This window comes from Euleptes europaea, chromosome 17 (assembly GCF_029931775.1).
Source record: "Euleptes europaea isolate rEulEur1 chromosome 17, rEulEur1.hap1, whole genome shotgun sequence".
In the NCBI taxonomy this organism is placed as follows: domain Eukaryota; kingdom Metazoa; phylum Chordata; class Lepidosauria; order Squamata; family Sphaerodactylidae; genus Euleptes; species Euleptes europaea.
In genome coordinates this window covers 8,873,874-8,899,904 of record NC_079328.1, presented here as the reverse complement: position 1 = coordinate 8,899,904, position 26,031 = coordinate 8,873,874, and the positions used below count along the sequence as shown (strand labels likewise).

At 52.3% G+C, this 26,031-nt stretch overlaps 1 protein-coding gene across 1 annotated transcript; it reads right to left on the bottom strand.

Annotated features, from left to right (window-relative positions):
* Positions 1 to 15,106: 15,106 nt before the first annotated feature.
* On the bottom strand, positions 15,107 to 17,112 carry NKX2-2 (NK2 homeobox 2). Its single transcript, XM_056862766.1, has 2 exons — positions 16,854 to 17,112; positions 15,107 to 15,678 (listed from the first exon to the last, which is right to left on the bottom strand). The coding sequence occupies exons 1-2, from the start codon at positions 17,110 to 17,112 to the stop codon at positions 15,107 to 15,109; spliced, it is 831 nt and encodes a 276-aa protein (XP_056718744.1).
* Between the last annotated feature and the right edge of the window lie 8,919 nt (positions 17,113 to 26,031).

The window sequence follows — 26,031 nt, the reverse complement described above, 5'->3', positions numbered from 1 at the left end:
CCTACAGCTAGCAGCAGAAAGGATCTTCCCAGCATACAAACCAGGTCAGGTTCTTCCATCAGTTTCTAATACCTATCTAATGCTGGAAAAGGAACGTCCCTTGATCAGTGGTTTTATCCACACCAAGGCCTTTTATGAACAGGTTGTTTCAGTGGTAATCACCCCTGACTTTACTGTTTCCCAGAAACAGTATCCCGAAAACATGGGGGAAATGTGGGGAGAGAGCAAAGTGACTTCTAAAGGTCAGAAAAGATGTGCATTATGAAAACAAATCCCCAAAGTAGTTGGGGTGTGATCGTGATGGAAACAATCCATGCATAAAAGGTCCAGGTTTAGTGGCTGGTGAGATAGTTTGCTGATAAGCACTCTCATTACTATAGTGTGATCAAGGGAGAGGAGAAGCTCCGTAAGCAGTCCTCTGAAGGTGGCCATGGAGGACTGGGCACCTTCCCTCTAAACTGTAGAAGAGCATGGCTTCTGCTGGCAAGAAGCCACCCCTCCCATACTGCTGATTCACTGATGCCAGGGGGGTGGCCAGCCAGTAAGCAACCACAAACTTGTACAGTGCTGAATTAACTGCATTGTGTCTTGGCTGCAAACCTCCCAATGGTTGATGGTCAGGGCAAGCTTTGCTGTCACCCCACAGTGGCTGTTGGGTAGGTCCTTCCAGGAAACCATATTGCTGGGTGTTGATGGCCAACATAGCTTTCCCTAGCCCAGTGGTATGGCAAGGCTGAAGTTGGTTCCCAGGATATATTTCTTTAATATTTGTGGTTGGGTTGACCAACAAGGAATTAGGAATATTAAAATAGTGGTCTTTTGGTTTTGTTCACTCCCCCAGTGAATTTCTAATACCAGGAAAATTTAACATCTCTACTTTCTACTCCCACCACTAATGTAAGCATCTGTTTCCATGTATATTTCAGAGATGGGGCATTTTAAATTTAACCCTATAGAGCTGAGAATGAGTCCATGTTTATTCATGTTTATGGTGAGACTGGGTGATGATATGAAGAACCTTAAGACCCCCCAAGTGTCCCATCCACCTTACCTCAAAGACAAGTGACCATTTAATTTATCCCCATAAAAGGGTGTAAAAGAGGATTGTTTATTTATACACCCATCTTATTCCCCAACGGGGACCCAAAATGGCATACAACATTCTCACCTTCTCCCTTTTATCCTCACAACAACTCTGTGAGGTAGGGCGAGCTGAGAGAACGTGACTAGCCCAAGGTCACCAAGGAAGCTTCTGTGGCAGAGTGGGGAGTTTGAATCTGAGTCTCCCAGATCCCAGTCTGACCACTGGCTCTCCCTGATGTCTGAATATTTACCTTTTGCCTTGAAGACTGTAATGCTTAGATGGATGAATATGTTAACACTGTGAATTGATCAAGTGGATACTTGTTTTCCTTTGCCTGTAAACAGACTCCATCTTAAAAACATCCCTTGACTTAGGTTTTTCAGGATGGGGAAAACATGGCATGATTCTTGCATGATGGGTGACAGTTCCTGAGAGCACACACAAATACTTATCTTGGAGATTCAAAAGAAATTCTCTGCTCCCCATCCAAGTTTGCTCTCTGTGCCAAGGTTGGTCAGCTTGTCTTTGACATCAGAGCAGCTAAGCCAATGTCAGCCAGAGAGTAGCCAACACAGGCACAGATGACTGTATTAATAAATTTGATTTGATTTGACAGGCACAGTGTGATATGATCAGCCAAAGACATTGTGAGGAAAGTTGTGCCCGGTGCTGTTAGAAGTCCTCAACTTAGGTCAGAGGATGAGGAAATGAGGGAATCACGGTCCATCATACTGACAGGACTTTAGCTAATAAGATCTGCCATTATAAGACTTTCAATAGCCAAAGCATTTCAAATATATTATCATAGTAATCCTCACAACAGTCCTGTAAAGCAGGCCAGAATTGTCATCATCCCCATATTACAGATGGGACACTGAGGCTGAGAGAATGCCTTACTGACAGGCTTGTGGCCAAGATGACCAACCACCTTGTGGATCACAGCCCACATTCCTCGCCACTTTCTTTGTGTTTCTCATAGGCTGACACAGATCACTTGATCATGTGATCAGCAGAGGAGAATGACAAAGACTCTCACTTCATTTTTATCTATGTGTACTTAAAATATTGTAATTGGTGTCCATATTTTAGGATTATTTTCCTAACAGGTAAATATGATTGCATATTACCAGATATCTTGAACTGCTGCCAAAGGAAGAAGCTACTGACCTGCTTAGGGATGTCTCTGCTGCGGATGGGCAGAAGTCCAGCATGATCCAATTAACTTTGGCTGAACCATGTCTTAATAAATGCAATGCGGTTACTCCAAAGGCCACTGTCTACACACCACATTTGTAATACCTAGCTCAACGCTCTCAATTCCTTCTTTCATCATATGGACTTGATTACAAGTTTGGTTACAATCCTAAAGGCACTTTTCTCGGAGTAGGCCCAATCGAAGTACATGGGACTTACTTCTGAGTAGACATGCTTAGGATTGCTCCCTTCCGTGTACTTTAACCTTGCTCCCATGATGAAGAAACACATTTAAATAGGGTTTCGAACCTTCTGAACTTATCTCATCAGGTATATTCTATATCTGACAAACTCATTTGAGAGCGGGTATGGTTTCCAGGCAAGAGTCAGAGGTTGGTGCAGCATCTTTTGCTGCAGCTCAGTCCAGAGGAGGGCATGGCACACTGTGCCAGACAGAACACTGCACTGGGTAGGAGAAGGGGGAAACTGCCAGGGTTGCAGGTCTAGTGAAATACATGATAGTATAATACCTGGCTTAGGGCATAGAGAGTTTAGTGGTTAATCTAGGCTGGGGAAAACATTATCAAACCTGCGTCAGTGTTTGGCTCTCGTGGCCCTTTCTTACATGCCCAGGGTAATGCCAATCACAGCTTTGGGCTCAGGAAGCATTTTTTCTCTAGACCAGATTGGCCAGGGGATTAGTTTTTTTTTTTGCCAACATCTGGGCATGGAGGAGGGATAATTGTGGGGGGTGGGGAGGTAGTTGTGAATTTCTTACATTGTGTAGGGGGTTGGACTACATGACCCTGGTGATCCCTTCCAACTCTGTATTTCTATGATTCTAAGTTGCTGAATACCCAGAAATAGTCAGGGATGGTTACAAATGTGAGTTCTTGATCCTGCAGTCTTAGAAGCAGACACATAAGCATTCAATTAAGCAATTCATGGAGCATAACATATTAGCAACCAGTTTGTTGCTAATCAATATCCTGTTTTACATTTTCAGTTTACAAAATATATTATTCATTTGGAATACACAAAATAAAAAGCTACAACTTATACTGAAAACATTTCAGATGTGTGAAACTGTGGGATGAAATAATTTCATCACAAGTACATGCCAGCATGGTACAGTGGTTAGAATGTCAGGCACATATTTGAATCCTTGCTCTGCCATAGAAACTTGCTGAGTAGCTTTGAACCAGTCATGCACACATAGCCTAGCCTACCTCACAGGGTTGTTGTGAGGATAAAATGGCGGGGAGGAGAACAATGTTAGCCACTTTTGGTCTCCATTGGGGAGAAAGATGGGGCATAGAAAGTAAGTAAAAACATGACGCCTCTGCTTGTCTGTATTTGTGGGGCTGCTGCCTCAAGCATGGTGAAGCACAGGGCAGTGAAGGCCAGTACACAATCCAACTCAAGGGTCATTGTAATAACAGCAGGAATAGAAATGGACCTCTGTTTGGAGATCCCAAGTATGCAAGTTGCAGTGAATGCACATGCATTTTGCTTGGGCATCCAGTAAGAAGCAGCCAATGCACAATAAAAAGGCAGAGCGATACCTGGATAAATGTAGTATTTCAGCTGCACATTCTGCAACGTGTGTGTTGCATTCAATGTAAAAGTGATTCAACATACATAAGTGTGCACTGGGTGTGAGTTGTATATGCATTCAGTGTAAGTTGAGTATGCAGCTATGGCAGTGGCTTTTAATGAACAGAAATGCCTGAGGCAGTGAGCGCAGAAGAGACACAGACACGTGTCTTTTTTGCTTTACAAAAGCAATAAAAAGCAGTTTGACAAAGGCTACCTTCTACAGAACGAACAAAAAATCCCAATGTTTTATTTAAGCAAGGCATCCAATATGATCAAATTCTTATCCTTAAGCACTGTGCCTTAAAAAAAAGCACACCCTTTCTTGAATATACGTAATAATTTTAGTGTATCACATTCAGTTCTCATGTACTTTCCAATGAAACCTATCCTGGCTTAGTTCTGATGCCCCCACTGACTGGAAGATCTGTCAGCCACATTTAGGGGTCGGGGGAGGCCTAAAGTCATCAGATTCCAAAATCTACAATGTACCCCTTGTAACATGACTGCCAAAAAGAGGAAAGAGAAAATGGAAGGGACGACAGACTGGTGCTTGTGTCTGGGTGGGGGAGGGTTCTGCTCTGTCCTAAGGTGGCCGGCCTGGAGAGGAAACCATGGGTTTGCCACAACTCCCTTAGCAGCACTTCTCTCTGTCCCCTCTCCTTATCCAATGTTGCCTCCTTGTGGTGGTCTGCAACATTACTCTTCCCCTTTCAAACCATTAATTTGATTGACATAAAGAAAGCCACAGACTCCAGGGTTAACTTTACAACACATTCAGCAGGTCTAGATGGAAAGGGAGAGGTATAAAGACCAGTGCATTTTATGGAGTCGTGGCTGGGCCAGAAGTCCTATGAACATATAAAGTAGTGTTATACCCACTCATAGAATCATAGAGTTGAAAGGGACCACCAGGGTCATCTAGGCCAACCCCCTGCACAATGCAGACAATTCACAACTGCCTCCCCCCTCCCACATCCCTGGTGACCCCTACTCCATGCCCAGACTGCTAAGTCTCAATATTGTTCACTTTCAGATAAAGTTCTCCTAACATCTGTGAGTTTACATCCTTTGGTTGGGGGACGGAACCCGAGACATTTTGCCTGCAAACCAAATGCCTTTGTTCCTAGATCCAAAATCCAATCATCACATGTTTGCATTTAACAACAGAAAGTAACAATGCAGAGTTCGTTTTCAAAGCAGGATACATACATTTCCTCAGTCATCCTGAGAAACAACCTTGCAAGATAGATAGGCTAGTCTTATTGCATATTGCAGTAAAGAGGGCTGAGTGAATTGCCGAAGGCCACCTGGTGAATTCATGGGTGAGATAAAGTTTGCACTGAGAACTTCCCATCTCAAAGTCTTTGCCCACGTGTGCTCCTGCCACCGGGCTTTAAGCGTCACAGCTGAACATCAGGGGACATTTCCAGTTTAGCCAGAATCACAGAAAACTCATAGAAACCGAGGCAAAATTAAAGACCTGTTTCTCTTGGCAAACTTTCTCTGCTAGAAGGAAGAGGTTTTTTTTTCTCCTGTAAACTTTCTTATTTTGTGTGTTACATAGGGGGTGCTCATTTAAAACCAGACAAATAAACTGAATGCGGGACTCCAAAGGAGTAGCGGAGGATTTATACCCACTCTTCTTTGGCCAGTTGGAAATATATGATTCTTGTAGGTTATTCAGGCTGTGTGACCGTGGTCACACAGCCTGGATAACCTACAAGAACTGATGAACTCTGACTGTGAAAGCCTTCGACAAAATTTTGGAAATATATGAGTTGGTACAGAAATAGTTACAGCTATTATTGTTGAGGAGGTCAAGCCCAACACACCAGCATCACTCAGAAATTAACACGCCTCTTTGTCATCTTGTGATTTGAGCTCATGTGTGATGCAGAATGAGGTGCCAGAGGAGAAAGTGGGATTCTGAACTGCAGCAGAATGCAGAGTGTGTACATGAGGGAGACAAAGTCCTATTGGTGGTGGACAGTGCCGTCTAGTTGCAGCCAAACCAATTGACAAGCACAGGTGGTTTGCCATTTTCTGCCTCTGCATAGCAACCCTGGACTTCGTTGGTGGTCTCCCATCCAAGTATTAACAAGGGCTGACCCAGCTTAGCTTCTGAAATCTGACAAGTTTGGGCTATCAAGGTTGAGGCGAAAGTCCTATTATAGTTCTCACATAAACTCCCTGCATCCAGTATACTAGCAGACTGAGGAGAGAATTTCATTAACCCATCCCCCACCCAGTATATTAGTTTTCTATATGCAACAGTTCTTTAAAGGGCGATATTTCAAAATGCAGAGTTGTCCACCTACAGCCTTGAGATCCATAACTTCACCATTGCAGTCAACCACAGCACCACTCCTAACATTTAGAATAGCTCTTCATCACCATGCATGCATTCATACATCCTAATCTAGCCACGGAGATCCAGCCACGAAAGGGATCCATGTAAGTATCTGAATCTGACTCACAATGATTATCTTGTCCCTACGGAACTGAATGAGTGTTCAGTTTGATGGATGCTCATCCCATCTAGGGAATTAATTGCATGCAGCACATATGATGAGAGCTGGACCGTGGCCTGAGGGGGAGGGGCAACTGTGTGCTAGGAGGGAAGAACTCTTTAGAAAGCTTCACCTTTATTGTGAGGCCTCATGAACTGGGGTAGCAAGGACTTTAAATTGCCTTCTGATCTCTGGGTAGAAGGTTCTATAAGTTTGTACAATGTCATAACACATGTAATAGCCACAGCTGCACCCAAGCAAAGAGGTTCTTGAATTGTGCAGAAAAATCCAGTGGAAAAGTCTGATTTATTATTGTTGTTTATAATACAAACACATAAGAAAACCAATGACTAATTAATCTTGTTGACATTCTGGCACTTGGCTGTCTGGTTGAGAGAGTTCCAGAAAAGTTTGGTCTCTGGGATGGGGGGGGGGGAGCAGGAGATAATGAAACTGAGAGGGACCCTTTCCGGTCACCACAGCAAAAAGATCTGGCAACATGAGAGATTTCCCCCCTTTCTTTATACAAGGTTTCTACCACAATCAGTTTGTTTAGGAGGGCTTACTTGCACAATCCCCCATCTGTCATCTCTTTGTCTGAGCTATTCTATTCTTTTTGAGACCAAACATTTTCGTGTTCTTTCTAGCACCACACAAAATCATGTAACAACTACGTAACTAAAAGCCTTTGTGAGACAGATTTGCTCTTTGCAAGCGTGTGTGAGAGTGTTGCTGTTGTTCGCCTACTGTGTGATTTCTCCTTTGGCATTAGTTCTAGGTTTAGATCTGATGCTGCACTTTGGCTCTGCCTTCTGAGTTGTTGTGAAGATTGGCACACAAAGATGGAGTTGTGCAATTCTCCTGCGGAGTACACAAACACCTCACTAGTTGATTGGTCTCTGTGCTTGCCACTCAGAGCGTAGCGCACTTACATTAGGTAATTCCCACTAAAGTGTCTCAGTCTATTCATGTGCTTCCCACGAGTCCTCCACAAGGACCACCAGCGTTTTAGAGCACCCAGTGACAGTTCTGCCCACTCCGCTGATGGTGTCTGGCTGCATGAGTAACCTTGTGGTAACCTGACTGTAACCTTGTGGTAACAAGGACTGTCTCCCGCAGATGCCAAATATCAATTGCAAGCTTGTGCTCCAATGAAGAATTGAAATTGTGGGGGGAAAATGTGTTCCCGTTAGTGCAGCCAACCAAATATGTCAGGGAGGATTCCTTAGACACAGTCCCTGCAAATTTTGTCTCAATGGGATGCATGTTATAGTCTAATTATAAGGGTTTTGCATTCACTGGGTTTCCCATTGAAACAGATGGGATAACATCAATGTATGTAACAATGAATGAAACAAAACAAAATACACATTGATCAATTAAAACATCAGGAAAAACAAGGAAATCACAGGCTCACAGCGACTGCCCTCCTGTCCCGAACAGTCGCTTCCGGTAAGCACAGCAGATCAACTAACTAACATCTGGGCCTCCCTCCTCCTTTCCTCTGTGCTCAGTGCTGCAAATCTTGTTAGAGGCACAAACTGGGACAGTTTCAGATTTTGTCACATGCTCAGCCTTCTAGATCCTGCTGTATGCTCAACCTTTGCGCTATGCAGTGGTGCTGCACCTGCTAGAAACACAGGGATGGAGTCCCACAAGAAGATTTTATGGCTTCTTTCAAGCAGGGATTGAATATGTAAGATTGTATCTGGACCTGAGTTTGCCCTCAGGACCACTGAGGCTGACTTCTTTGGCTGTTTCCCAAAATGAATAGGTTCCCCCCTCCCAAGGATTGTTGCTTTTCACAAATTGGTATTCTGAGTTATACTTTTACATCTTTAGTTTTACTTCATGGCAGTTAACCTGTATTGGGAAGAGTCTCCAGGTTTCCCACATGGACAGATTTAAATGGGCCATGAAAGAATCCACGTATGGAATTGCCCACAAACTGGGCAAATTTGTGCTCTCAACCCAGTTCACAGCCTGGCTAGCCCAATCTAATCCAAGCTTGTGAGCTGAGCAGGGTGGGTGGGCCATAGTCAGAGCCGGGATGGGAGACCACCAAGGAAGTTCAGGATTGCTGCCCAGAGACAGGCAAGGGCAAACTATCTCTGAATGGCTCTTAACTCTAAAGCCCTGTGATCTTGGGGTCAGCATGAGTCAGTTGTGACTTAACAGGACATTACTAAGACAATGACAACGTTATTATTGTTGTTAATATTGTTATTTCCATACACAGTCCCTGCATGGGGGGAACATTTGGAAGGTATTTACAAGAAGACTGGGATGTGGTCATTTGATCAATCAGGCTAAGTACAATCTTTGTTTAAACCCTTCACATGAAAGTTCTAAACAGTCCGGATATCATACCTAAATCTTCGATCACAGAATCACTGCCCCCAGAAAACATGATTAAATCTAGTCTTCCAGCAAAAATGTCGGTCCATCCCAGGAGGGTGAGATCTGCATTCGTCGTCGTCCCCCCCATCCTACAATAATCCTTCAATAATCTGGATCAGACAGACTACCGCTTCACCAGACGTCCAGGTTGCGTCCGCTGAACTCCCAGCAACCCAAGGATGGATGATTTTTCCTTGTAAATTGACACAAACATCACCACTCACTTGCTCTGTTGCAGCGGAAAATGACATTCCCATTTTAGCGTTTGCAGAGGGGAGAGGGGAGAAGGACTGAAGTGAGTAAAATTATGTGTGTGTGTGTGTGTGTATGTATGTATGTATGTGTATATATATTATTAAATTCATCTATATAAAAACATTTAATAAATTATTAATGTTTTAATAATAAATCGTTAGTGTTTTCATAATAAATTATTAATGTTATATATATTTATTTTTAACACAATTAAATGGTTTATAGATATACCATTTATGTTAAAAATAAATATATATAACAATATATATATATTACTATATATATAACTATAACTATATATATAACTATATATAACAATATATATATATAACTATATATATATAACTATAACTATAACTATAACTATATCTATCTATATATCTATATCTATATCTATATATATAAAGAGAGCGATTTATTGCTTTTTCTCTTAATTTGATAGCAGGCCAAGAAAAAAAAATAACAATTTAGGCTTGACCAACATTCTTAATGCAGTTAGGCAGAAGATATAGTCATGTCGATGCTTTTCACCTCTTTCTTTTCTTCCGCTGTAAACAACAACTTTTGTTTATCTGGGGAAAAAAATTAAATCGACGCAGCCCCAAGTAAGTTTCTACGCCCAATGGCAAATTAACCAGTTCAGACAGAGCGCGAAACAGGAAAGGAATCCAACGCTGCAGAAACGGAGGGCTCTGGTGACCCCTTGTGGCCAAAGTGTGCCATTAACAGGAGAGAACGGAGTCATCCCCCCCACAGCCGAATTGCGGGCGATTAAGGCTCGCCTCGCTAGTTTTATTAATAACAGCGTTTATAATAGGAGCAGGCTTCGAAGAGGAAGTCAGTGAGAGAGAAATAAAGCAATAAAACTAAATTGTTTTCTTTTGATAGGATGGGGGGGGAGGCGGCGGTGCTGGAGATCAGCGAGAGTTTATTTGCAGATGTTGGGATAAAGCGCGTTGATTTATCGGCAGCGCGAGAGTGTCGCTCTCAGGACGCCACAAGTGCACATTTCCTGAAATATTGTGCAATCCAATATCTCCTCCGCACCAGCACTTCACGCGTATCTGCTGCCACATCGCTCCGCATGGGCGCTGTTGGTGTCAGGCCTTGCGCGGGAGGGGGGCGGTGGTGGTTGGCGAGGGGCGGCTGGAGAGGTTTTTTTTGGGGGGGGGGCGGGCTCCCGCTTACGCCATTACCAAGTCACATTTGTTGTCTTTCCTTCTCTCCCCACCCCACCCCCCATAATCGCCCAGTCCTTCATAAAGACAATTGAGAACTGTCCTTCTACTGGGTAAATATTGGATTAAGCTTTCATTGACCAGAGCACTTGAAGAGACCCCAGGTTTTTTAAAAGAAATCTACACCAGGTCTAAACTAAGCTCAACAGTCAATAGGTAACGAAAATAGGTTGTTTCTCGAGCTTAAAGGGTCCCCCCTCCTCCAGCTTCTTAGCAGGTTAGCCGATTCTCCCTAAAGAGCTACTTCAGTGGGAGATTGGCGAAAGGGAGAGGGGGAAACCCGTCTTTAGAGCGATTTCCTCCGATTAGGAAAAGGGAGAAGGCGGCCAGGGCCAAACCGGAGTTGCGCTGGGAGTCCCGTTTCTGGCGCTTCCAGCGGTTTTTAAACCCCTCAGACAGACGTCGGGGTTTGGTGCGCAATTTTGCTTCATTGAAAAAACCCCGCATCAACCCTGCCCTCAGACAACAGCGGTCCCATATCTACACCCCACCCTTTTCAGGACAAGCCATCCGTTTTCAGATCATCGGAGAAATCCTGGTCCTTTTGTGGCGTGGTGATGGTCATTCCGGCCCGTCCCCTTCGCCTCGCCTGCCAAGCGGGTTGGCTAACAGACCGCTTCGCCTTGGGCACCGGCCGGCGGCCGCGCTCCGCTGCGAGGTGGCCGATCCACTAGCCCCGATCCAGCCACACGGACCCTCACGCGCGCCTTGGGACTCACACGGACAGCGCTTTTCGCTCAGAATCATTGAAACCACCACCACCACCACAAACTGCGATGTTTGGAATAAGAGCGTTCCGGCCATTATTAATGCCATAATTATTAATAATAACGCCTTGCAGGGAGGTTTGTTTCAACAGGCGAGTTGCTCACGCGCTTGAATCCGTTTCCCCTGAAATAAATCGGGCCGCCTGCGCGATCCTAGCCAAACAGGACGTATCGGGGTGAGGTTGGAATTCCTGATAAGTCCTGTTAATTTTAACGAGCTTCTCTTCCAAGTAAAAAATATCTACAATCGTGACCTTGAAATTGCTTAAACTGGCCTGAATCTTATCTCGCCTCCAGTAAATTCTTGACTCCCAGGAGCGACTGAGGAAATGCGAAGTGTGGGATGATCCGCCATCCTTACAACATAGAGGTCCAGATCCGCTTGCCCCAAAAGTTGGATTTCACGGATACTGTTCATTTTCCTTTCTAATAGGGAACGCGGCTACCAGGTTCTGGCACCTCAGGCTTCCTACAGATCTATCATAAGTACCAGAACTAAAATTAGGTCGGTAGATAATAGACAGATCGATGGATAGATACGTAGATTTATATTTGCACACACAAGGCGATGCGGCGGTGCTAACTGCCAACCCGCATCTCTTCATTTCGCGCGTCGCCTTGCAAGAGGAGCGGGTCTCTGGCCCCAAGTTAAGCACTTTTCAGCGCTCACGGATTTGAAGCAACCGTCCTGGGGAAATGTATAGGACTGATCGGGTGCTCAGTTTTGGCCGGATCCTGTCCTTAAAAGCTCCCCCCCCCCCAGGCCGCAGCCTGCCGTCCTGGGGGAGCGGGCGGGATGGTCCCGCCGTCCCGGGTTCGTCGGGCGAAGGGCAGAGGATCGCCCCCCTCTCTCGCTCCCTCTGTCCTCAGGCCCGCAGCGCCTCTGCATAACGCGACATCTGTGCTGAATGATGCCTTGTTCTCTTCGCCCAGCGCCGCCAAACAGTTAGGCAAACAGGCAGGCAGCGGAACTACAATTATGCGGGGGGTGGGGGTGGGGTCACAAAAGCCACCCTTCTTATTTTCTTGTATTTTTACGGGGCAGGTCGGGGTTTGGGCTCGGCGCGCATGCAAACGCCGCCTTTCCTGCGGCCCCGGGGACGCGGCTTCTTGCAGGCTCTGGAGGAAAAGAGGCCTCGGCTGCCCCCCCCCCCCAAGGCGGGAGGGGAGGGGACTCCCCCGCCCTCTCTCTCTCTCCCCAGAATAGATATAGCACGAATTTTTAATTCGTCTTCCTTTCACAGACAACAATACTGGTTTTGAAAGGCGGATACAATTTGCGGTTTGTGAAGGTCCCTCGCTGCCCCCCCCCCCGCCCAGCTGGCCATATGGGATACAACATGTACACCGCTGACTCACAATGGCACCGACTGACAGGCGGAACAAAACCCGAGGTATGTCCCCCCCCCCACCTCGGGGATGTTCTGCTCGGCCCCGATACACCAACTGATGAATTGCATTTTTAAAGGGGGAAAAAGAGGCGGGGGGAGAGAAGCCTCCCCCTCCCTCTCTGTGCGCCCTCGCCCTTCTGCGCTGTTTTCTTCCACACACCCCCACCTCCGCAATTTAATATGCACGCCTCTAACATCCTCCACTTCCAGCCCCCTCAATTGTGTGGTTTTGTGATGGGTACTGTATATTGTGCAACGATAGACTGCCACAAACTCCTGGAAGGCCCCTGGGGGGTTCGGCCCCCCCACACGAGGCTCCGCCGGCTCTGTAGCCTTCTTCGGGGCCTTCTCTCCCCGCCTCGGCCTCTGGATGACTGTGGGAGAGAAACAGGCACGTCGGAAAGGAGGGAGTCACTTGGCCAAGTGGCGGGTTGGGGCTTCCCTCTGGGCTTCTGCGTCCTCCACTTTGCACCGTCGGGTGGAAGGGGGTTGGTTCTCTCTGGCCCGCAGGACCAGGACTGTGCCCGGGAAGGCTGGCTTTCAGAGAAAGAGGTCGGTCTTTTGCCCTACCGAGACTGCCGTCGGGGGTCCTCAGCTCGGGGAAGTCGTCCAGTTCTCTCCCTCCCGCGGACCAACTGAGGGGCTCCTCTTTCCTCGGGCCCAGGCTGGACAGAAACACTTCCACCAAGCTCAGGAGGCCGGTTCTCAGCCCAGGCTCGGACCCCGAGAGGCTGGGGCCGAAGCCGCAGATCGCGACGCCAGATAATCGTGTTTGCTTTAGAGATTGAGTTGAAATCGGGCCAGCCGCACCAGGTCCTCGGGGAGCTCCGCTTTCCGTGCCCGGAGCGCGCCTTCTGCGCATCCAGCTGTTTGCTGAGGTTTGGAGAAGTGCGACAGTTGCCGGCCCGGGGCAGGAAGGAAAGGCTGGCCGGCTTCCAAAGCACCGGGGTGGAAAGGCGGGCGAAACCGACACACCGGCTGCCCCAGCCCGGGGATCCATTCCCACTGTATTAAGTGCACCTTCGAGTTAAACCGGGAGAGAATTCTTTGTGTTTTCTTTTCTTGGCTTCTTCCCTTCCTGTCTCCCACTGAGGAGTCCGGCGTCCCATTCAGAAGAGCTTTCCCGGTTCGGAAAGGCACACGCGTTTCGCCTCGATCACGTCTCCCCCAGATCCCTTCCGCGCCCCTCCGCCGGCGGACCCGTGGCAAAAGCCCCCTCTTTTCCCTATGGGTGGCCACAATCCCGGCACCCGAGTAAGTGAGCCAGGCGCCGCAGAGGGCAGCCTGCCCCTTCCTTTGCCGGGATCCCGCCCCAAAGTGGAAGAGGTGCCAAGAGCGAGGCGCCCAGGGTTTCTGCCCTGGGTCCACACGCACAGATCTCCCACCGGCGGAGGAAAGGGAAGCCACCGGATCGCGGCTGCAATCGGATCTTCTCGGTTTGACAGAGCCCTCCTCGGCTGAAATGCAGCTGGGTTTTCATACGTCTCCTTATGAGTATCCTAAATCAATCAACTCGAGGGACCGCAGGCTGTTGGGAGAACGGCTGGGCCCCATGGAGGCAGCGCTCCTGCCCTTCCAGGCTTCATCCACCCACGGGTGTAAGACGGCCAGTCGGCGGACCCGCCGGCCCCCGAGCAGAGGCCCAACGGCCCGCCCCCCCCCGGCAGGAAAGTTTGTCGGTCCGCCAATTCGGAGCGGGCGCCGCTGGCGCAAGACTTGTTCGCGTTTGTCCACACCAAATCTGAAACACTATTATTACTGGGCGGGGGGACGACGACGACGAAAGACACAATAACAGTAGCATAATCACAAGCAAAATGTCTTATTAATATAAGTAATTAAAAAACCCGTATTTTAATTAACATTCTTACAAAATTCTAAAAATCTCCTTGCAAGCCGTGCAGGCCCCATTTCTACATGCCTACTTATATTTATCCTCTATAGATTTTGGGGAAATCGCTCCAATCAGAAGCAACCGACAAAATAAAGTCCGACCTGAGCCGACAGCATCGCGCGCGCAATTCGAGCGCTTGCCAGCCTTTGAAACGGGACCATAAACATGTGCGGTTTCTCATGTGCACACGCCCGCAATTTATAGTCTGCCTTTCCCACCTAGCCTCAAGGCGGATTGCACAATGCCAGTAAATAAATACGGTCAACTGCTAGGACATCCAACAAACAACGCAGTGGGGTTGGGATAACAACACACACAAACACACAAACACACACCAACGTGAAAAGAAGGCAAGTCCTCTCTGCGCCGAAAACCTCCGCTCCTTGCTTGAGACACCGCGGAGGGCAGCTTCTACAATCCCCACGCACAAAAACCACAAGAGCCTAAGTTTTCATTCGGGTTTTTTTTTATTATTATTATTTTTAAAACGTTTAGTCGTAGGTAGACAGGACCAGGGGCAACGGCGCGGGTTTTTCTTCTTCTCCTCTGTCTCTCTTGTAAACATGGCGCACGAAACACCTCCCAAAGAATGAAAACGGACCCCCGTCCCCGAAGGAGGAACAGCCCCCCAGGAGAGAACCCCCCTCCCCGAGCCTCCACAGGGGCCTGCGGGCCCCCTCCCGCCGCCGCCCCCCTCCCGCCCGCCCGCCCGCCCGGCCGGCCGGCTTGGGCACCCTGGTGCCGGGGAGTCCGTGGGGCCGCGGGCCGGGCGGCTCACCAAGTCCACTGCTGGGCTTGCACCAGGTGGTGGGCGGCGGGGTACTGGGCGGCGCCGGCCGAGCTGTACTGGGCGCTGTACTGCATGTGCTGGAGCGACTGGGCGCTGTAGGCCGAGAAGGGCAGGCCGGCCGGGAAGGTGGCGGCTGCCAAGTCCTGGGCCTTGAGCGCGTGGCACGGCTTGCCGTCCCGCACCAAGACGGGCACGGCGACGCGGCGCGGGGAGGGGAGCGGAGTCACTTCCATACCTTTCTCGGCCCGGGCGCGCTTCATCTTGTAGCGGTGGTTCTGGAACCAGATCTTCACCTGGGTGGGCGTCAGGCGGATGAGGCTGGCCAGGTGCTCGCGCTCCGGGGCCGACAGGTAGCGCTGCTGCCGGAAGCGCCGCTCCAGCTCGTAGGTCTGCGCCTTGGAGAAGAGCACCCGCCGCTTGCGCTTCTTGCCCGAGTCGCCGCCGCCGCCGCCGCCGCCCGACCCCTCCTTCTCGTTGTCCGGAGACTCGTCGGCCGAAGGCTCCGGGGACTTGGGCGCCGAGTCCTGCTGCGAGTTGCCGGAGGCCAGGCCGTGCACTGGGGGGGGGGGGGGAAGCCACAAAGGGGAGCGCGTCAGAGCAGGACGGGCCCCGGGGGGGGATATCCATCGCAGACCTCCCCCCCCCCATTAAGTCCCGCAGAGCCCCGCTCGGTCTCAGCCCTCTTCCGGCCTGCCTTGGCGACCCAACCCAAAGAGGCCCTTTGCAATTCCCTGGCACGGAATCCCCCTAGGACGAAATCCCAGCCGCCACCAAGAGAAAGGGGAAGCTTGTTTGGCCGCAACCCCTAGCAAACACCAAGAAAGGGGGACCGAGAAACCCCTGTGCAACCGCAGCCTCCGAGGACGTCGCCTACCGGGGGCCTGGATGGGCGAAGAGCCGCCACATTGGCTGTATGAGGAGCAGGCGCGCTCTTGTTCTCTCTCTCTGGAACAGAGGGCTTCGGGGTTTTTTCTGTTGCTCTACTGAAAATTACACCTCGAAGCAGGAGGAAACACGCAGGCAAAATGCAGCCGAAGTCGCGTGTACAGGTTGCGAAACAATAATAAATACTTTAGCCAAACCATCCGAGGCAGAATGGAAGGATCTGGGCACAAACCCTGCTGATCTTTGGCGCAAGCCGGAGCGCCTTTGCACAATCCCCATGCGTTTCACGGGGGGCGTATGCAGGAGAAACCCCCCCCCCATCCCCAACCCCTTTCCAGCGTTCCGACTTTAACTACTACTGTCTTCTCTCCGGGCGACGTGGGCAGATTGTAAAGGATCCACGCAACAAGCCGGCCTTTGATGCGGCGCTGCCAGCGGGAGGGTTGACAAGAAGTCTCTGGGAGAGCCATCCAACGCTTCCCTACAAAGCGCGCTCTGTTGGTTAGGGAAGTGGAAAGGGGGAGGAAAGGGGGGGGAGAACGGCTGGCAATGTGGGGGGGGGGACTTTGGAAGGTACATCTTAAAATGTTTGAGGTGGGGTTTTTATTTTGTTTTTCTCTTTTTCTTTGGTAGGGACTAAAAGGTTCCCGACCCGTCTTCGCCAGAGGAAGGACCGCGAAAGGTTTGTGATTTCCAAACAGAACAAACAATCCCACAGCCAAAGGGGCCAGTTTGGGGCGGGGGCGAGGAAGAGGGCACTGGAAGCCATCCGGGGCCATCTTGGCTCCTGGAGCGGGAGGCCGGCACCGAGGGAAAGCCCCCCACCCCGTAACTTTCACTACTTACGCGAATACTGGATGCTCTCGGTGGTGGCCAGCCAGCGCGTGTAGGGATTATCCGCACTGTCGTAAAAAGGGTTTTTCAAAGGCAGCGTCTGAACCGCGTCCAGCGGGCTCGTCCCCAAAACGCCGGTCTTTTTGGGGGGCTCGGAGCCCTCGGTCTCTTCGTCCCCCCCTTCCACGATGGAGCCGTCCTCGTCATTGGTGTCGGGCAAGTCCAAGATGTCCTTGACTGAAAAGCCGGTCTTTGTGTTGGTCAGAGACATTTTTTTCCCCTTGGCCCAACCGAAGGCAGGAAACTTTGAAGGACCACTTTGTCAATCCTCGGGGTCGCCAAACAAGCTCCAGGAGAGGTGGGGGGAGGGAGGAAGGGGGGTGGGGGGAGTGGGATTAAAGAAGGGACGGAGAGCCTGGATGGGGTGAGGGTGGCGGCGGAGGGGTGGGGTGGGGTGGGATAGGGGGGACGAAAATCAGCGGCGATCCGTCGGCATCGAGGGCTCGGGGGCTGCGGCTGCCAGGGCGGGCGAGGCGGCGGCGGCGAAGGCTTTCGGGTCGGACTTTGTAACTCCCGGGGAGATGCCGACGGGCGCTGCTCAGTCGAGGGGCGGCTGCGAGGCCGGCGCGCTGGCGGAGCCTCCGTGCGAAAAACGAGCCATGGTGGCGTCGGGCGGTACATATAAGGTTGGTCTCCGCGGATGAACCTGCCTGGAGGAGGGAGAGCGAGGGGGGGGGGGAGAAATACATTAAACACGCAAAAGGTTGGCCACGTGTGGGCGGGTCTTGGGAGTCAAGTGGATGAAGACAGTGTTTGCAGATGTGAAATTGCCGGGTTTGGGGGGGGCGCGCGCCTCCCCCATTGGCGCCTGAGCACACGAGGAGGAGAGCTAGAACGTGTCAATTAATTACCGGGATGGGGAGGGCCCTGCTCCGAGGCGGTATTTACATACAAAGGCTCTCGGAGCAGGCGGGCGGAGATCCCGCAGCCACCCCCGGAATCAGAACTGGAGCCCGGTCCAGCGCGGCCGGGCGTCGGTCGCCTGTCCTCGTCCCTGCCCATGGGGGAGGTTTATTTTTTTGGGGTGTGTGTGTGTGTATAAGCAAGCAGAGAAATTGGGGGATTTTGCAGCCGCCACTTTTCGAAGGAAGGAAGGAAGAGGGGGGAGGGAGAGAAAGAGGGAAATCTATTCAAATGACGGGTTGTTACCTAAACAAGATGTTGTTCAGATGGCAAAGAGCCCAACTTATGTAAACCTCCTAGGTCAATATTTTGGTTGAGGCTTAAGGATGAGGGTTCGAAATTAAACACCGAGTAATTGATTCCCGTTTGCTCCGAAATCAGCTAAACTGCCCATAAAGGGGCTCATTCAGCTCCTGGAGTCGAACGATTTGGGGGGAGCTTTTATTTGCACACCACTAATTTATTTCGCTCTTCTGCCTCCCAGAGAGATTACGTCTTCCTTTATTAGGGCGTGCAGTTCAGACTGCGGAGGCCCGGGCCGGCTCGTTCTCTCCCCCCCTTTTTTTCTTTCCCCAAATTCTGTTTTAAGAGGGAAGAGCACACACAGCCTGCTCCGTTTCAGGGGCAACACCCCCCCATTTTTTCAAAACCGGAGTTTTAAAAACCCTTTACAAGCTCTCAGATCAGCTCCCTCAGAACTGATGTCCAGGATAAGATGCTTCTGGTGGTTCAGACGTTACAAATCAAGGTATCAACAGAGAAACGGGGTACGGGGAGGTCGGACCCACATTCCTGCTTGTGGAAGGGAGAATTACCAGCACTTTCCAGCTTCAATGGAACCAGTTTTTTTTTGGGGGGGGAGGGTTGTTGGGAGCTCCCTCCCCCTTTCTCTCTCCTGCCCCCTCTCGTTGTGGTCCCCAGAGGCTGGTGGTCCCTCCAGGGGACCCTTTTCCTGGACCTGGAGTGAACAACCCCCCACACACAGACCCAGGGCCGGAGGCGGAGGACAGTGGCATTGTTTCCTGGGGGGGGGATCTGGGTGGGGACGCGGGGTGCCTGAGCTTGGGGCCGAGAGGAAGACGGAAAGGAGGCGAGGGCGGCGGCGAAGCTGATGCTGACCGCCACATCTAGGGCAGGACGGGACTCTAAGGAAGGCGCCCCACCGGGATCTTCAAAGCCGGCTTGGGGGGGGGGGTGTTCAAAGGGGAAGTCAAACGGGACTACCTCCCTCTCCCCCGCCGGGGCTCCCCTCTCCAAAATCTCCCCAACACTTTGGGAGACGACCAAGTTGCTGTCGCCCTTTGGCTTGGTCAACCTGACCCGGGATGGGCGACCGGGAAGGTGGGGGTGGAGTTATTGGGGGGGGGCTGAGAAGAGGCAGCAAACCGATTAATGATTGTTGATCGGTTTATTTCGCCGGGCCCCACCCCCACCCGCTCGCCTCCCATCTCGTCTGCGAGGTGGATAACAATGCTTGGGGGGGAGGTTCTCCCCCCTCCCCTCTTTTTTTTTTTAAAGCAAGTCCCTGAGCGCTTCCTGGGTGGTCGGACCGGGGCAAACACAAACACAAACCGATTGCTAAGCTGCGGACAATGGGCGAAATGTAGACAAATGTCCGGCTTCTGTTGGAAGGTTTTGTTCTAGAGCGGGTTTTGCATTTATTTCACTGGCGAAATAATACGTGATTGACGCCCTCTTTCAATGGGTTCTAACTGTTTGGAATAAATCGGAGGTTGTTCCTAGTTGTCATGGCATTCAGCGTCTTTCAATGGACTATCTCTTCATTCATTTCGGAATCTGGCCACAATATTAAGGCAAACCCCTTCATGTGGACGCTCCCTGGCTCCTCTCCTTCTATTCACTGGATTAAAAAAAAAAAAAAAAACCATAACACAAAACTTCACATTTGGGGAGGGGAGGAGAAGGACTGATTCAAATGCAGCTCCGGATTTTAAATCGACACGCATCGTTCTCATTGCGTATGTGGAAGAGGGAAAGGAGGAGGAAGGAAGGAAGAAAAATAACAACAAACCTCGTAAAATCGGGATTTCGCAGCCCCGCAAGAATTATTTCCGTTAACAATATTTGTGACTACAAACCGAGGGGGGCTGCCCCCGGTTATTAACCCCCCCCCCAGAGTTTAGCCTCAGACAATGGTTTTATTTTAACAGAAGGCCGAGAATAAGGCGACAAACACGGACAACATAAACCCCTTTCGAGATCTAGCCAGCCCTGATTGTTCTTCTACGTTCAATGTAATTTTGGGGGGTGGGGGGTGGGCTTTCTTATTTTTGGATCCAGGCCCAGGCGACCCGCCCCGCAGTTAAAGAATCAGACCTTTTAAAGGAAATGCTGTGAACAGAACAAGCAATACAAATAGCAACCCCCCCTCCCCACACACACAGGAAAGATAAAACCACCGTTCCAGGAGGAGGGAAGTCAGGTTGAGGTGAAGGGTGGGGGGGAGAGGGCGAAAGGCTGCAGAGGAAGCATCGGCAGAAGCCCCTTTCCTGTCACTTGGGAAGGGGCGCTGCTCCTCTGGGACCGGGGGTGGGGTGGGGGCCGTGGAACAGCCCACCTGCACACCCTTTTCAGCGATAGAAGGAAAGACGGTGTTTGCAAACCATGAAATCCGGGCTCCAGTCTCACTTGTTGAATTGAATGGAGAAGAGGCTACTGGGGAGGCAGGCGGGGGGGGCACGCCGGAGCGCAGCACCCACCCCCCCTTGTCACGGGCCCGGGCAGACCCGCTCCCTCCGGCCACTGATAAGCAAATATTTTCCTAAGGGAAAAGCCGGGCTCCGCGGGGACATTAATCAGCCGCCCTTCGAGCGGGGGGGACAATAGGCCATTGAGCCGAGCGCGCACCGGCCCGCCGGCACAGCTGGACTGTGACCGGCCATTCTCCTCGGGACACAAAAGAGCCGCAATAAGTCATAATTCGGCTCCCCCCTCGCCGCCCCCTCCCCAGATCGAGCTGCACGCAGTTTGCCCGACGCACCGAGTTCCCACCGCGGCCACAGGAACACGCCCCCCCCCCCATCAGCCTCCAGCTTCCCCTGGCTTCAGCTTCAGTCTCTTTCTCTCTGCCGCCTACATAGTTTTTTTTTTGGGGGGGGGATGTAAACATCTGGACCGCTTCCAAGCATTCGGGTCAGGCAGAGGGTGGTCTGGGCATTACCTTGGCCATGAGGCTTGGCAGCTCCAGGAGATCTTTGGGGTGGGAAGGGAAGGAGAACGGTTGACCCCTGATGGGACTTCCTGCTCCTCTCTGGCTCAGGTGGACCCTCTGATGGGAGGGGGGAGGAAAAGCCCCGCCCCGCCTGGAGTGTGCCTTTCTCCCACGCGTGAACATAAGAAGGGCCCTGCTGGATCAGACCCAGGCCCATCAAGACCAGCAGCCTGTTCACACAGCGGCCGACCAGGTACCTCCAGGAAGCCCACAAGCAAGGCGACGGCAGCAGCATTATCCTGCCTTCCTGCGTTCCACAGCACCTCATATAACTGGCCTGCTCCTCTGATACTACGCCCGGCAAAGCAACATCAATGTGTTAAATTTGGATTAGAGAAAAACAGGATGGCCGAAGGCGACCTTAGGAAAGATGCATGTCCTGTCACAAGGGAAGGCTCCCCCCCCCCACACCCGCCAGGCTCTACCAGGCATGCGCTGAGAATTTCGTGTTGGGGGTCCCAGCAATGATCTAAAATTAATTTTCTGGGGCCCAGAGGCTCACGGAAGGTCCCCGCTCCAACGTGATTTATTCGAGGACGCCTGGGTGTAAGATAGGAAAAAGAGGTGGGTCCTCTTCCCAGAAATGCAGATGCCGACCTTTTCCTCCCCCCCCCCCCCGCCTTGCTCGATAACCCCTCATGATCGGACTCTTTCCTTTGGTCTTCTTTTTCTATGCTGATCTGTTCCATAAGGTGTCTGGGAAGCGGCTGGCGGGAGGTGTAGTTAAGGAAGTGAAGGGGAAAGTTACACTTGAAGTGGAACTTCCGAGTATATTTATTATATTCATAATCCGCCTTCCTGGCGGAGGCTAGAGGCGGATCACACAGTGTAAACCGATGCAATCAACGGGACGAGACACCTAATAAGCAGTGCAGTAAGACTGTGTGTTTGAAGTGCAGTCAAGTCGTTTCCGACTCCTGGCGACCCTATGAATCAATGTCCTCCGAAGTGTCCTATCCTTAACAGCCTTGCTCAGATCTTGCAAACTGAGGGCCGTGGCTTCCTTCATAGAGTCAATCCATCTCTTTTTGGGTCTAGGATGACCGAAATCTCCAACAATATTCGAGATTCTTTCCTCAGAGCCCTGGCTTTCACCTCTACCGCTTAGGTGTGCCTTCAGAAGAATTTGGCCTTCCCTTGGCCTTTGAAGTGTAGGCGGGGGGGGGGGGGGAGACCACATTCGTAGAACGAACGAAGACGCAACCAAGATGGGATTCCTGGCTCGCCACCGTCAACCATACCAGCATCTGCTGGAATACCGACCCTTGGACTGGACTACCGGTTGAGTAGTCAAGGAGAATCCCGAGGAAGAGCGAACCTCAGATATCCATCACTATTTTTTTTTTAAACCCTCACCAGGGACATCTCAGAGGTTCGGTTTCCCGAGATCCGAAGCGGAGCTAGCAGGATTGCCCACAGTCCACCCGTTTCCAATTCCTGGAAGCTCCAGACCCTCCGCCCTTGCGGGACCGAAGCCCTGAGATTGGAGGCTGGGGGGCGGGGGGGGGTGATTGGAGGAATGGCGAAGAGGCTGTGAGGGAGTGGAGCGTGTACACACAGCCCAAGTGCTCCTACTTCACCATAAGTGCCCTCTCTAGGAGCCGGGAAGTGTTTACCTGTTTACTTTTGCAGGTAGCTCAAACGAAGGGGGGGGGGGGGTTCGAGCCGCCGCCGCCGCTCCCTTCCCGCAAAGGGCCTGCCCGCTTCAGAACATTTCTAACCATGGCGCAGGAGCTCCTGCCTTTACACGGGGCTGCTTTTCAAAGGCGCCGGCGGGGATAAGAGCCGGGGAGAGACCCTCTTAGAGCCGCACTCATGTAAATTGCCGGCGCACTTCTCACGAGAGGCCGGAGCCAAACGAGCGCTCAGCAGGAGGCGTCTGGGCTCGGGGGGAAGCGGGAGGTTGCAGGGGACTCCACGGGCGAGGGGCCGCTCGTGTGCAAGCCAGGGGGCCCGCGGGAGAATTCAAGCCGGGAGAACTGGAAAGCGGATTGGGAGGGGTGTGTGGACAGAAGAACGCAGCTGCCAGCTCGACGTTTGCAGAGCTCAGCCAGGCCTCGCGTCTCCTCGCGTGCAAGAATTGAAAGCAAACCCCGGACAGGCTCCGGCTGCAAGAGCGAGGGGGCGGGGGGAGGACGCCGGCAAGCGAGTCCGAAGGCCCCCGTGGCCTTGGCGAAGGCGGCGGAGTGTCCGCCCCGGGCTCTATTCTTCCTAGCAGGTGGCCGGCAGCCTCCGCGCTCATTCCAAAGGACGAGGCCCTTCCAGCCATCGGGGAGGCGCTCCTTGGCCGGGCGTCACTTCGTGTGTGTCTCACTGCAGCCCAGCAGGAAAAGAAAGGTGTTTGCCCTGCGCTGGCGGCTCGCGGTGTGGGGCGCGCTTTGGGAGTGTGGGGCTGAGGGGTTGTGGAGGGGGTGAGGCTGTCTCACCCCCTGCCGCATCCCCCGGCAGATGGCAACCTGCCCTGTGGATTCGCGCCTTGTTTGACTCCAGCCAAGTTGCCAGGGAATGGCTTCCCCTCCACCACCCTCCCCACCCCACGGTGCACCTTTGCCTCCGGAGGGAGGGTTGCTTGGGAGCCGGGACAAAGGCGCCCTTCTGCGGGGCCGGCCTGGCTTCTGCCTGAGGCAGGATCGGATCCCCTTGAAATCCACGAGGGAAGAAAGACCCAGTCGCTTTCTCCGGAAGCCCCCAGGACAAGGAGGGCCCATCCTGTAAAGCGGAGAGAAAGCCGGAGTTGGCTTTCTTGGGAGGGGGTGTGTGCGGATCAAACGTCCACCCCCCCACGCAAGGGGCAGATCTTCCCTTCCCCGAAGAGGCTTTCCAATCGCAGATCGCCCGCCCTGATGTATACATATTGAGGCACGACCTGTGAATGGGTGTGCGGGCAGGCACCCCAAAGGTATACGCACCATCTTCTAACCTTTCGAAAGGACGAGCATCTTCACTAAATGCAGACAATAACACGGAGGATATCCACAACAACACGGAGGATATCCTCAAGAAAAGCTCCTGGTCCTCAGGATATAACCCCCCCCCCCAACACTGACTCGATCCTCTGCACGCAAACTCTCGGGTGCCGAGGAGGCGAGCGAGAAGTCGCTCCGCTTCGGCTGCAGACCAGCCCGCCATCTGGGAGCGTTTTCTCTTTCTGCCTTCTGATGGATCCGAAAGAGCAAAGACGGGAAGGCCGAGAAATCCGGACTCTGCGCCGCTCTGCTCTGCCAGGAGAGGAATTCGCCTCCAGCTTCCTGAAAACCTAATCTGCTCCTTGTCATTCTCACAAAGGGGAAACGAAATTAAATGTTGTTCGGGATCTCGACATCTAAATGAGATTTTTATTATGGCGGCGATTATGAATTTTTCGCCCCCTCCGGCCCTCGCTTTGATAACAAGCCTTCTCCAATTCTTCCCCAAAATCTCCCGAGGAGATACACGGTAATAGACGTCAGGAGGTTCCCCCTCCTCCCCCCGAAGGCTAATCGGGATTTTGCGGGGTAGGTCGATGCCCCCGGGCACGTGTTAGGACTTTGATAAATAGGCCGTAATGAGATTTGCGCCAATATGCCAAAATAAAACCGTCGTCATCATAATTTAAATAAAATCAAACGATTTAGCAACTTGTCGCAGAACAACCGAGGGCAGCTTTTAATTTTCTAGCTATTTGCTGCAAGGGAAACGGCCCGTCGGCTGCACGCAGCGGTTTCTGCCAAAGCGAAATCCCGCCTGCGGGGATCCTTTCGGTTCCAGTCTATTAAGAGCGGGCTGTTTGCAAACGCAAAGCTTCCTTCCCCGCAGCCAGCGGCCCCGCTTCAGCCCTTGGCCTCCCCCCCCCCATGATGAAACGTGCCTCAAAGAGATTACGCCGCGGCCGGCCGGCCTCCGGAAAACCCCCCACAACCTCCCCTCGGTTTTTGATAAGGGCAATTGGAAGGGACCAGACCCGGTTTCCCCCACCAGACGCAAAGCGAAAGGCACTCTCCCTGATCTGCATTCATTCCGCATAGGTGGGGGGCAGGTGGGGGGCGGGAGGAAACGTCCCGCCAGCTCCGCTAAACCGTTCGAGGGATCTACGTCTGGGCCGGCTTCTTTTGCTCCGAGCAAGAGTTTTCAATAGGCCAAAACCAAACCAGGAAAGTGGAGGCCCTACCGTAATGAAACCAGAGTGAAAAGCCACTTTAAATACACCCCCCCCACACACAGCTCGAATCGATGCCAAGCGAAGCCAAAGAACGATGCCCAGCTCGGAGTCCAACCGGTGGAGCTGGGACCATTCCCGAACCCCTGGCAGGCTCGGAAGCGAGTCGCCGCCTGAGACCGGAGCAGCAAAGTCCGCGAAGAGTCCCAAGGCCTCCCCCCCCCACGCCACGCTAAGAAGGCCGAGGAAGGAGATCCGGAGAGCTTGCGGGGGGGGGGAGGCAGAGGGACCAGCGGCACTCCGGCTTGCCCAGGGAGGCTGAGCAGGGCGCGCTTCCCAGTCGCCAGGCAGGTAAAGGCGCACTCCGCTGGAGGGGGCGGGGGAAGCAGGAAGCTGGGGCAAGCTCCCTCCCTCGCAGGCGCCTTAGCAGAGCAGCCGTCGGGCGGGGCAGCCGGGCTTGTGGGCTGGCCGTTCCCTGCCGGCGGCTTCTCCCTTCGGGCGGGCGCGCTCCCTCCCTTCCCTCCGGAGGCCGGGCGGATCCCTGCCACTTGACCAGGTGGGGGGGTGGGAGCTGGACTCTCGGCCCTGGGGAGCCAGGGCAGAGGCCGGGGCTGGCCGGGGCCACCTGGCCGCAGGTGAGAGAGCGGCCCCTCCCCCTCGAGCCCACCCAGGGAGCCGCTGGCCAAGGGCGCGTTGGGCGCTCCCAGCCGTCGGGGAAACTTCATTTTCGGGACCTTTCCCGCCTCTCTCCGCTCTCTGGCCGCGCCCCTCCCGCCGAGGCCCCCCCTCTCCGCCCCCCTCCAGCTTCTCACCTGGCGCGTGTGGCGGGGGCTCCAGCCTCAGGCGCGCCCGGCTGCTTC

Excerpts from the sequence above, each read along its gene's own strand:
- NKX2-2 (XM_056862766.1), bottom strand. The coding sequence starts at position 17,112 with ATGTCTCTGACCAACACAAAGACCGGCTTTTCAGTCAAGGACATCTTG. Across the intron at positions 15,679-16,853 it reads CGAGAGCATCCAGTATTCGC|TGCACGGCCTGGCCTCCGGC; the intron begins GTAAGTAGTGAA and ends CCCCCCCCCCAG.